At 43.9% G+C, this 13,145-nt stretch overlaps 1 protein-coding gene across 1 annotated transcript in view; it reads left to right on the top strand.

Annotated features, from left to right (window-relative positions):
* The window catches only part of Stab2 (stabilin 2), a 162,229-nt gene that overhangs the window by 93,157 nt on the left and 55,927 nt on the right, over window positions 1-13,145 (top strand). Inside the window, 7 exon segments of the mRNA XM_029568320.1 lie at window positions 2,378-2,506; window positions 3,986-4,042; window positions 5,780-5,875; window positions 7,053-7,248; window positions 10,309-10,404; window positions 11,520-11,565; window positions 12,386-12,462. Of these exon segments, the coding sequence (XP_029424180.1) occupies window positions 2,378-2,506; window positions 3,986-4,042; window positions 5,780-5,875; window positions 7,053-7,248; window positions 10,309-10,404; window positions 11,520-11,565; window positions 12,386-12,462 (697 nt within the window).

Below are 13,145 nucleotides of genomic sequence, written 5' to 3'. Positions count from 1 at the left end.
AAGTATGCTTCTGTTTGTATTATCCAGGTGCCTAGATCCTTTCTTTATTGGTTATGTAAAGCTGGTTGGTACAGGGTTCATGTTTTCTCAGTTTTATTTTGGAGGGAACTGATGGCTTCAGATCAGCTATTCAAGGATATCCACAGAAGCCCAGTTCAGGTTCTAGTCAGGTATACTCAGGCTTCCTTCACCATGTGGAGGCAGGATCCAGGCTCTCTCAGGCAGTCCTGTGTGTTGTCAACCCTATGCCAGAAGGAGGCCGGAGGGGAACCTGAACTCTCTGGTGGTCTGCAGAGATCCAAGCCTTACCCTTCCAAAGGCAGATCTGCGCTGGGGCCTTGGGAGGGCCCTCACAAAATCCCAGGTTGGGTGTCCCCTGGGTTCTCAGGCCCTCTGGTAGTTGGAGGCCAGAGGTAGGCCAGAACCCAGCACTCTCTGGTGGTCTGCTAAACTCCCAACAGCTACCCAGATGGAGGTCCTAACCCACCCTCTCAGGCTGTCTGCTAGGATCTCAGCTTTAGCCTACCAAAGGCAGATCTGCCCTGGAGCCTTGGGAGGGGCCTCACAAAATCCCAGGTTGGGGGATGGTATGGTGCAGTTAGGGGAAGCTCACCACCACAGGGAGGCAGGATCTGGGGGCTGTCAGGCTGTCCCCTGGGTTTTCAGGCCCTCTGGTAGTTGGAGGCCAGAGAGAGGCCAGAACCCAGCACACTCTGGCGGTCTGCTAAGTTCCCAGCAGCTACCCCGATGGAGGAGGTCATAAACTAGAGAATTTTTAAAGTGGATCTATCTGTTCCTTTCTTCATTACTTGGAGACTCTTATTTCAAATATTTTTCTCTGACTTCATCTGGGGAATTAGGAGTCTAGCTAAATACATTTTCCTTTTAAACGCTTTTTTTTATTTCCAGAGTTGGAAATTTCCTTATTGATAGGGAGCTTTCATTTTTTTGTTTTTCATCTATCATCTTTACTTCATCATGTAGAGATGAATATTTGAATGTTGCTAATTGAATCAGTTTTCAGTGCTATGATGTTCATTTCCATTAGTCTAGAAATTATCTGATTTAGAGCAAGTACTATGCACACAATAGAATCTTTGCTCTTACTGAGAGTCGTTCACTTTCTCTCACAACAATGGAAGAGGAGGGAAAGTACTTTCTAATTGAGTAGATGTGTTTATAACAAATTTCAAATGCAACCCATAATTCTCTGGATACATCTCATGATGGAAATGATTCAGACTCTTTAAATGCCAAATTAAGAAGAATTACATCAAATATTCTGCTGTTTGGATATTCAAAAATGGCTCACACCTTCGAATTCTAGAAATTTGTGCTATGCCCACCATTTGAGATCAAATGCTTTTCCTAATGATTTTCTGAATGTACACTGACCACAAGATACCAGTCTGAGCTCAGTCATGACTTATCCCAACATCCAAACAGAAATCCACTTCACTGCAAGCCAGTCATCTGAGACTGTAGTATTCAGGGGCAATTCAAATGTAAGCTCTTAATAGGGTCGTTTTTAATATTGCTACAGTAGAAAGTGTTGATGATACTGTCCAATATATTTTTTCATATTTTATTTTATTATTTTTATGTGTATGAGTGAATTGTTTGTATGTATGTAAGTGCATCCATAGAGGTAAGAAGAGGATGTTAAATCCCCTGGAACTGGAGTTACGACAGTTGTTAACTGCCATGTAGGTGCTGGGATTCAAACCTGGGTCCACTACAAGAGCAGCCAGGGCTCTTAACCACTGAGCCATCTCTTCTGCCCCCTAATGTATTATTTTATGAATTTAAAGTCCTTATTGAAGACTAACACATTTTCTACTTAGTATAATAAGTCTTCCTCTCTCTGCCTCATTGTCATTTAACTTCCTGGAGAGTTCCCTGCAAATTAGCCAGGGATAGAGATGTGCTGAAAGGATAAGTTGTGTTGTGTCTTGGTTATGAGAGGCATCCACACCTTGTGGACTACCAAACCACAAGACAACTGAGCATGTCCATATGGCCAGCTTGCCTATGGGCATGAGCATAAGAATCATAAGGCAGTAATTTTCAAACAAACATAAACCAATTAATTTGAGAGATGATAGAGAAATACACTACGTATTATCTAGAACAAACTGTTCCTTTTACAAAAGGAAATGTTGAGGTTCAGAGAGGGGAAGCAGTTGGCCCCATATCACTCAGATACATGGTACCAGATGCAGGGTTATGACTCAGCCTCCCCTCTCCAAGCTAGAGCTTTATCCACACAATGTTCTATTTTCTAGGTAAACTAAATTGGGCTGTTGTCATAATGAGAGCCTCCATGTCTCCCCTCATGCCACCTTAATAAAGTCATATTTGATTTTATTGTTCACAGCTATATGTAAATGAAGCTCCAATAAACTACACAAATGTAGCCACTGATAAAGGAGTGATCCATGGCCTGGGGAAAGTTCTGGAAATTCAGAAGAATAGATGTGACAAAAATGACACCACTATTTTACGAGTAAGTTGTATCTAGGACCAATGAGAATAATGGTTGATGGTTTGTTTTAAAGTAATTTTTAAGCTTAATAATTTTTCTGTTAGAGTATTCTCAGTTTAATCCCAAAACTCCGTTATTACAACTGGGACGTAGCTCTGTGTAGAGCATTTGCCTAGTGTGGATGAGGCTCTGGGTTCAATCACCAGTACTAAAAAAAAAAAAATTTTTACTCAGTGAATATCCAATGTACCAAAATCAGGCTACACTTTACAGCCCAGTAAAACACATCCCAATGTTCCACGTCCCAGTGTTCAATGGGCTTATCGCCTAATGTGATAGAATGTACTTGGTATGCCTGGGAAAGGTTATCTGGAGGACTGTGTTGAGGAAAGAGTGGGATTCTGAAGCCTCGGCTCCTTTGCAAAAGGAAATCATGCCAGTGAGGGGTTCCTGGTGCGCCTCTGGCAGGCATTGGCTAAGCCTGATTTACTAGATGAGGAGTATGGAAATGGATGAATTCAGTGTAACATGTCGTGCAATAATGAAAGCTTTCCACGGCAGTCTGTGAGACAGTGTAGGGTCTTTTAGAAATAGTAACAACTGCTGGTATTTTTTATTATTTTATGTGAATGAGTGTGTTGCCTGCATGCCTGTAAGTGCACCTGGGTCCTCTGCAAGAGTAGCCGGTGCTCTTAACCACTGAGTTATCTCTCCAGCCCCAGCTGCTGATATCTATTAGGTAATAGATATGCACCTGGTATTGCTCTAAACGTTTTACTTGTATTAACCCATTTAATCCTCACAGTACCCTAAAACATAAGTACTATGACTATTCCCATTTTACAGGAGGGAAAATAAGCCACAAAAAGGTTAGATAATGCATCTTTATTCATTCATTAGCAATGGCAGAGAAGAGGTTCAAATCCAGGTAGCGTGGCCCTAGAAACAGAACTCTCAACAGTGACACTACACTGTCAAGCAGATACCAAGCTAAAAACTAGACACGTTGACCTCCTTCTATTTTAGATAACATGCAAGAGTTTGTGCCATTCTTAACTTTAGCTCTTTGTATGTGCTATTTCTGTGGAGTAGCACAGATGTCTGCTGCCATCAGCAAGACCACATGCCCCCAAGGTGGGCACTGTGTATGACACATTGTTAATCTCTGCCTCTGACCCACTAAACAGAGGTTCCAGTAGATCAATAAGTGGAGTAGCTGCTAAAGCAATTCAGATTTAAGTGAGTAAAGACTTCCATGTGTTAAAGGGTTATTAGAGTCAGGACTATTGTAAGGAAAAAGCAATGTTCAGGCATGCAAGACCTGAAGTGAAGTGTTTGTCTCAAACAGTGTTAAAGACGTTGAGCAGATGTTCCCAGTTCCCAGAACTGATTCCCAGTTCTGCATTCTAAAACCCACAGCTTTGGGCTCATATTCACAGCTTCATTTTGTATTAAAATTAATAACCTTGGAATATCCTATTTGTTTCTGCATTTACCAAGGGAAAGTGTGGGAAGTGTCCCCAGCAAGCAGTCTGCCCACTCGGAACTAAACCACTCGTAAGTAATTTTTTTCCCATCTTTGGTAAAATAATCTCCAAATAAGAAGGCACCCAAATTAGAAAGCAAATCACAAGCACACCTCAGTTTCACTGCCTTCCTTCCCTCCTTAGGTATTAATTCTACTTTATTATATAGTATGTACCTCTTTTTATAAAAGAGAGAAAGTGTTTATTTGGCTCACAGTTCAAGGTCACAATCCATCACGGCAGGGAATACACAGAAGCAGGCGCTAGAGGCAGCTGGTCACACTGCACCCAGTCAGGAAGTGGAGAGCAATGAGTGCTTGTGCTCTGCTCACTTCCTCCTTTTCATCTTCTAAATTTTACTTTTATTTCCATAAAATTTATTTGGCAGTTTCATACATGTATATAATACATTCTGATTACTCATACCCCCCCACACCCTTGTCAACGCCCCTCCTCCTACAAGTCCCTTTCCTATCTTCATGTCGTTTTGTTTTGTTTTGTAAGCCACTGAGTTTAGCCAGGGCTGTCTATGTACATGGATGTGGAATTACCCATAGGTCCCTGGTGGGCTCAGCCCTGGATATACACCTAAAGACAAGGACTCCTCTTCTCCCAGCATCCATTATAACCAATAGTTCCCCCAAAAGAGATACGGTCCATGGGCTCCTCCCATCTGTGACTGACTGTTGTAGGTAGGCTCAGTGCAGGCAACCACAGCTGCTGTGAGATCCTAATTACACTAGCTGTGTCATTCCCAGAAGACAGTATTTCACAACCCTTCTCCCTAAGGGATGCGTCTTTGTAGTCTTATATGCATTTTTGAGGAACCAAGGTAAAATTCAATTAATGACTAAATAGAAATGAGCCCATAAACCAACATGCAATACAAGATGGTATTTTTTTCACTTTCTGCATCTTTTATACTCACTAGTGAAGGACAGCAGCAAGATGCTTTATCAGAGAAAACAGACTCCCTGTCCCAAACCAGAGCCCACCCCAATACATGCTACCCGCCTGGTTTCTTTTCATAATTGAAGTTACAAGTGACTCTCAAAGAAACAGATGCAAATATGAGAGAAGCAAACATCTTTGAATTAATTACCGCTCTATGTTACCCGTAGCTTCTTTTCTCTGAGAGCCACTTCTGCTAACAACCATTACAAAGAATAAGCACTTGTGTGCCTTCCGTACCATAATTATAATAATCTGTGGTAAAAAAAAATGAATAATGAGACCAACGATGAGTATTCTGGGGTGTCCAAATCAATGATTTTGATTAACCCTACAACTCTCAGGTCCATCATAAGAATTTATATAAAGCATTTTAAAATAAGTTTAAAAATACTGAATTTCTCACTTGAGTTTTAATTTGATCTTGTACTATAAATCTTTATGAGCAAGCAATTATTTCTTAGACTGGACAGAATATAAGTCAATTCCCATGTTGAAGCTCAAACTTAATGAATACACTGGGCTGGAAGGACATTTTTATCTGCTTTACTTTTCAGTTATTCCCAAATTGACTTGGTCTTCTAGAGACATGTTCTTCTCCTAGAACACTTCTTTACAGTGGAACTGTTTGGATTTTCCACCTGGCATGCTGCAGTCAACACTGTGAGGTTTTGTTTGTTTTCTAGCTTATGAAGCAGCACCAAGCAGCTGCAGCCTTCCTTTCTAGGAGAGAAAAGCCCCACCCACTTCCCTATTTACAGAAATATGAAATCCACTTTCCTCAGGAAGGGCTGCTGACCTCCTTACTATTTCATAGGGTGATGAAATGAGGAAATGCATCTACACCATTTATTTCATGGGGAGGAGATCCGCATTCATTGGGTGCCAGACCAAGTGTGTAAAAACTGTCATTGTGAGTATGATCTAGCCATCCTAAGTAATGCTGGGAAACTCAATCATAGCTAGACTTTTCAGAATGCGTCTGCAGCTGTTCTTCCTCCTCCTAATCTTCACCATCGTCACCCAAGTAGTAGTGATAACAAGAAAACAAAAAAGCCTGCAAATCAGAAATGGGTAAAAACCAAAGCATCCCATTTTGGAAGGAAGAAATTGAGGGTCTGAGAGGTGAAGAGCCCCACCACACACACACACAGGTGCCTGTACAATTAAACCTAATTAAGGAAGAGACAAAGGAAGTCACTAAGGGGAGACCAGGACTCTTTAGTCATTCAGAAAATGGGACCCCAAGAACCCAGTATCTTTGGATGTCATGTCAGAATTTTCCAGAAAGTTCCTTATGACTTCCTGTCCTTCTTCTTCCTCAGAGAATGGGACCTCTTCCTTCAAGGGGGTTGGGGTTTAAGCTGCAGAGTATTGGATTAGAAGAGGTTTGGAGTTTTAATGTACTTGAGAATAAAGGCAGACCAAAGCCAAACAGACCTACAGGCCTTCCCTGAACTGTGAAAGACTCATAAAATGACAAAGGGATCCAGGCCTGTAGTAAATGAAATAACATCCATTGAGAAGGATCCCTGGGTGGGGATGCTGACAGCCTGTTGGTTCTACCACTCCTCTAGCATCTGATGCGTTATTCTTTCTTGTTTGGAGCTGTTCAGGAGCACCAGCCTATAATCCTAACACTCAGGAGATAGGGGAAGATGATCAGAAGTTCAAGGCCAGCCTAAGCTATGTGAAACCCTGTTTTAAAAAAGGGTAGGATGGGGGCTGTTGTTTGAGGCAGAGCCTCCCCAGGCTGTCCACACACTGGCCATCCTTCCACAGCCTCCCAAGCACTAGGATTGCAGGCATGTACCACCACACCAGGCTTATGTGTGTGGTTCCTTGCTTTGTTCCTGCCGCCCATCCTCTGCTTTCTTCCTCCTCATCACTTACTTACCTTTGGATTTTCCCTCTTCCCAACCTTGGGTGACTAGCAAGTGACCTGGGAAATTGCTGAGCCCCATCCAGGCCTCCGAGGGCTCTGTCCACACCCCTCACAAGCTCTGGGGTCTAAGAAACAGGTAGGCTCAGAGTCCCAGAGTCCCCAGAGCAGAGAGAAGCATGTGCCCAGTCGAGTCCTTCTTTTTCAGACAAGAGCATGCTGTGCCGGCTTCTTTGGCCCGCAGTGCCAGGCCTGCCCTGGGACAGGTCAGAATACGTGCTCTGGGAATGGCATCTGTCTGGATGGCGTGAATGGCACGGGCTTGTGCGAGTGTGGGCAGGGCTTCAACGGGACAGCCTGTGAAACCTGTACAGAGGGCAAGTATGGAATCCACTGTGACCAAGGTGAGCATCGCCTCCCAGCCTTGGCTCCCTTCCCCCTGACCCCCTCCCCTGACCCCTGCTTCTTGCCCCCTGGTCCCTTGCCCCGGGTCCATGCTCCTGCATCTCTGGGCTCCTGCAATCAAAACTGGCCAGTAGCATGCAGTGAGAAAAAAAGCGCAACAGTGTCTTGTCTCCCTACGCAGTCTCTCCCCAGACAGCAACAATCCCTCCTGACGTTGTTATTGCAAATTATATGACCCTCTGTGAATCCAGAATGGTGGCTCACACCTGTAATCCCAGCAGTTAGGAGGCTGAGGCAAGATGATTGACACAGTTTGAGACCAGCTTGGGCTACAAGAGAGACACCCACGGTATTTTTAAAAATTAAAAAAAAATAAAGACTGTATTGTGACATTTGTATAGAGAGCAGTATTTTGAACACTTCCAGTCACTGACCTGAACATACCAACCTACCGCCAATCTGTTCACTGATATTCCCAACCCAACCATGTTCCTCTATTTGCCTATATATGTTAATCACCATGACTAAAGTTGAATTATGGACATTGCTCAGCAGCTTGAAAACCAAAACAGATTGGTCCAAATGATCTTACTTGAGCCGCACAGGAACCATCAAGGTTCCTCTCATCCCCTTCCCTCTCCCACTACCCCTTCTTCTTCCTCTTATTTTCATGTCTATTTTATGAGTCACTGCATCTAATTAGGGTTTTCTGCATGAACATGGTACATGGCGGGGGGGGGTTATTTACCTGAGCAAGGGCAGTGTGCCAGTGGCTACGCTGAGAACTGTGACTCATCAAGGTTCCTCTCATCCCCTTCCCTCTCCCACTACCCCTTCTTCTTCCTCCTATTTTCATGTCTATTTTATGAGTCACTGCATCTAATTAGTGTTGCCTGCATGAACATGGCGTGGGGGGGGTATTTACCTGAGCAAGGGCAGTGTGCCAGTGACTACGCTGAGAACTGTGACTCCTCCTCCTCCTCCTCCAACCTCTAACTGCCCGTACCCATAGTTCCTTGGGGAAGAGTGAAGCCTTATGAGGCCCTCCCCCATCAGTGATGGAGTGTTGATGGGCCCAGTCTTGTGCAGGTCTTGTCCAAGTAGTACTGCTGCTGTGAGTTCATTGATACCGTAGCATGTCATACCTAGAAGACCGCATTTTGCAGCATTCATTACACCCTCCAGTTCTTGTAACTCCCCCATCAGTGATGGAGTGTTGAGGCGCCCAGTCTTGTGCAGGTCTTGTCCAAGTAGTACTGCTGCTGTGAGTTCATTGATGCCATAGCATGTCATACCTAGAAGACCGCATTTTGCAGCATTCTTTACACCCTCCAGCTCTTGTACTCTTCTCACTCCTTCCTCGGCAATGTTCCCTGGCCTGGAGGGATAATATAGATGTCCTAGTCAGGACTGAGCACTCAATAGCCACTTGTGCCACTCATTCTCAGCACTTTAACCAGCTCTGAGCCTCTGCATTAACTACTGTCCACTGTGAAAGAAAGAGAAAAGGAGGGAGAAAGGGAAGGAGGGAAGGAGGGAGGAAGAGAGAAGGAAGAAGGGGGGAGGGAGGGAGAGAGGGAAGAAGGAAGGAAGGAAGGAAGGAAGTTTAGTTCTCTGACTAAGGCCGAGAACAGCAAGAGCCTCTGCATTAACTACTGTCCACTGTGAAAGAAAGAGAAAAGGAGGGAGGAAGGGAAGGAGGGAAGGAGGGAGGAAGAGAGAAGAAGGAAGAAGGAGGGGGGAGTGGAACAAGTCCTTCTCACCCATTTCCAGTTTCCATTTCATACTAGTAGTTAGAAGTAGCGGAAGGAAGGAAGGAAGGAAGGAAGGAAGTTAGTAAGTTAGTTTAGTTCTCTGACTAAGGCTGAGAACAGCAGTAATCTATGAGTCTAAACCTATTTAGAAGGCAATTTGATACCGTGTCCACTTGGCAAAGCAACAGTAGTAGGTTCCCCCTCTAGGACCTTTGACCTCCCTAACCATGGGATCTGACCAGGTTTACAATAACAGGTGTGAGTTCCTTCTGTGGAGTGGGCCTAAAATCCAACCAGAAATCAGTTGGTACCCCCATAACAGTGGCCACTAGATGCACTAGTGGTCACATCTTGCCTTGCAGATTGGTATTCAAAGGGTTCCCAGCTAGGTAACACCATTGAAAACTTTTCACCCCCATCAGATTGCAAAGCATCTTCTGGCATTCTGAAAGCTATCCAGTAGGCAAGAAGCTTCCAGCCCAGTTCCAGCTTGATTTCTATCTTGTAACCAAAGTATATTGTGTCTTCAGCAGTAAATTCTTATTATCTAGTTCTGGTGGGCAGGTAAGAGGAATGTTCAGACTCTGTATTGTTTTGGGAGCCTTTGAACCTCCGCGACCAACAGCTCATAAGGAACTATCCCACAATTGGCACTGGGATTTTTGTTTAATAACCCATGGCATTACTCAGCCATGAAGGGTATCTCCCTTCAAACTCCTTTTTTAATAGTGTTTTTAAATTGTCTTACAACATAGCAGATTTCCCTATGGCTTTTCATACTTTCATCAAGTTCTGAAAGAAGTTCAGGATCCTGCTATAAAACACCCTAAATGTGGGTGCTACCCTTTAATAACCCATGGCATTACTCAGCCATGAAGGGTATCTCCCTTCAAACTCTTTTTTTAATAGTATTTTTAAATTGTCTTACAACATAGTAGATTTCCCTATGGCTTTTTCATACTTTCATCAAGTTCTGAAAGAAGTTTAGGATCCTGCTATAAAACAAAAGAACCAACAGTTCAATGTCACTGAAGAAGGCTACCTGGGCTGAGGACAACCTGCCACAGTGTGGGTCACAGACCTGCAATGCCACACAGTCTCCGAACTGTGGCATGAACTATTTTGTTGAAATGTGACCTAATTGGCCTGTTTGCCTACGTCCATGTGTCCTGTGCATAGTCCTTCCTGTGACTCCAGTCCTTGAAGGTCAGAGGATGGGGTGGAGGAAAGTACATTCGGGAAATGATAAAGGAAATGTTGAACATGGGTCAGAGTCTGATCATTTTCATGTGTTTTTCCATTTAGTATGTTCTTGTGTCCACGGAAGATGCAGCCAAGGACCCTCAGGAGATGGCTCCTGTGACTGTGACGTTGGCTGGCGAGGAGTGAAATGTGACAGTGGTAAGAGCGAGCTCTTCATATTAATTATCTATCCTTAACCCAGCTTCTCAGAAAAGGCTTTTTTTTTCCTTTCGCTTCACTGAAATAGTAACAAGACCACTATTGTTTCTTCTGTCAAAAATGTTTTTAAACAAAATGTTTGCAAAATAAAGAAAACACACAAAGAGCAAAAATTATTCATACACCCATGGCTGGAAAATCCTATTAGTGATGTTCTGTATTGGGTTAGTATAGACCCGTAAGTGTAGTGGACCATGCTACACGCTGCTTTATAACGTCCTTTGTCATTTCACAATAAACAATGGGCATTTTCCCTCCATGTGAATAAATACAGAGAAATAGCCGTACTAATGCTTTATTATAAAACTGAACTCTGTTTTGTGGGGCTTGTTTGCTGCAGTGCTGGTGACTGAATGGATGCTTCATGCATGCCATCTGGCACTGAGCTACATCCCCACCCTGATTATTCTTTTTAAAACCAATTTTCTGCTACCATAAACAAAGTCACAGCAAGCTTATTTACATTCGTGCCTCTTTCTGCACTTGTCTTATTAACCCATGTGCTAAGCCTGAAATGGGGTGTGTGAGTCAGGAGCTGGCATTCTCGGGGCGGGGCGGGGGGGGGGGCTTGCTGCTCATTGCCAAGTGACCTGCCAGAAGCCACAGTATCCTCCCACAGTCCAGGGTCTGAGGAAGAAGCCCATTTTCTCCAGTCTCAATACACTGCACTGATGCTTCTAGCTTACTTCAAGTGAGAGTGATGAATGGAAAGACAGTTCCTAGCAGAAACCAGAACATGAAATAGCTTCAAAGACACAGGAAAAGAAATCTGCATTTAGAGAACCAAAGGATTGCAGGATGTGAGGAGAACAGAGTCAAAGAGGTGAGCTGAGTGAGAAGAGCTTAGAGTGGAAGGCATTTTCAGATTTCTCTCTGAGCTCCCTGATAGCCAATGTGATTTAAAAAAAAAAAAAAGCATCTACATGATCTCATGGATTTACACACAGCATAATAAATACAGATACTTCCAAGGAATTCAGTTTTTTCCTAGTACCGGGTACTAAAAAGAAGCTTTCAAATGAGAATTCACAAAGAACAACTGCTCCTCTTTTCAGAGATCACCAAAGACAACTGCAACGGGACATGCCACACCAGCGCCAAGTAGGTACCCTCCAACTTCCTTTGAGGACAATGCAAAAGGAATTCTTTCTCAGTAGTTTTCACCCCAGGCCTTACCCTCAGAGAAGTGGTTTCCTGGCATCATTTGTGAGGGTTTAGGATAAATTTGAAGAAGAAACTGAACATATCTCTGAAGAAACCACCTTCGATTGGCCAGATCCGGCCTAGTCAACAAGCTACCATTGACTTACTTAGCACATTGACAAGAATGCCAGTGGTCACCCTGGTCCATACCACCAGGACTCTGTCATGGAGGGGCTTTAGTTTTAGTAAACCTTACTCCCAATCCGCAGCCCAGCCTTACGTAGCTTCATATTCTTAATTCCATAGGGCACATCCTCCAAACTACCACATTGCTAGTGAATTAATTAAGAGCCCAGCACCTAGAGTTAGACTTGAACTCAAAGTCAGCCTCAGTCACATTCAGTCACTGCACAACCTGGAGTCATTTTTTACTTCCTTTGAGCCTCAGTGTCTTCATTTACAAATGGCAGTAATAATTACACTACTTTCAGGGACTATTGAATCATACCTAGATAGCATGAAGTAAAGCCCAAAGTTCAGCTAAGTACTTGGGTCGCTCTCTGGAGACTGGGAACTACCCTTCTTATTCCTTGGCTAACTTCTACATGTGCACACTCTGTCTGTAAGTGGGGTGCTGCCAAGAACAGAGTGTCCTTCCCAAGCCATAGCAGAATGTCATGGAGTTAGGGACCTGGGTACTAGGGCTGAAGGGGGATTGCAAGTCATGTGGGGAGCACTGTGTTTTTCTGAAAATGCCATTTTCCCTTTCTCATTGCAGCTGCCTTCTCGATCCAGATGGCAAAGCCTTGTGCAAATGTGCAGCAGGATTCCAAGGGAACGGAACAGTCTGCACAGGCAAGCAAAGAAGGGATCTCATGGGCTATTGAGAGATCTGTGTTGCTAAGCCTGAATGGGCCTCAGTAACTGGTGCTGGCCATTGGTGGCAATGTGCATATATAACTAAGCAATTTATGGCACCCAGGGATAGGAAGGTGCCCGGCTCTTCACAGCTGAGGCAACTGCACCTGTTTTCCCCATGCAACCACAGTGCACGCTAGCAGTGGTTCCCAATCTTGAGAGCAACCAGAATCACCTGGTGGCTTTCAAAGTCCTAGATTTGATTGGCAAGGGCTGAGTCATCCAGATTCAGGAACAGGCCAGGAAGAGGTTTTTAAGCCCTGGTTCTTCCTCCTACTGCCCTTACGGCTTCGAATGGTTGTTTTAACTACTCTGATCCCCGCTTAGCTCATTTGTAAAGTAAGCCTGAATCTGCCTTCCTTGCAGACTGCTGTTAGGGCAAAATGACCTCTCTGAGTACAATGGCAGAATAGGGCAGGTGTCAGACCCTCACCTCCTCATTAGACCCTCAGCTGAAATACTCAACAGTCTGTGTTACTCGGGAATGTTCCTTGACTATTCTCTTTGCCATTCCTTAGTCTGCAAGTTGAGGGTAATAGAGAATCATCCATTGGGCGACAGTATGTAACCCCAATTAACACCTGTAAAGTGTTAGGAAATGTGAACTAGTATTCTTAGGG

This window comes from Nannospalax galili, unplaced genomic scaffold, assembly GCF_000622305.1.
Source record: "Nannospalax galili isolate Female #2095 unplaced genomic scaffold, S.galili_v1.0 scaffold39, whole genome shotgun sequence".
Lineage (NCBI taxonomy): Eukaryota > Metazoa > Chordata > Mammalia > Rodentia > Spalacidae > Nannospalax > Nannospalax galili.
Note: the sequence above shows the minus strand (reverse complement) of the source record. Positions and strands in the feature narration are given on the sequence as shown.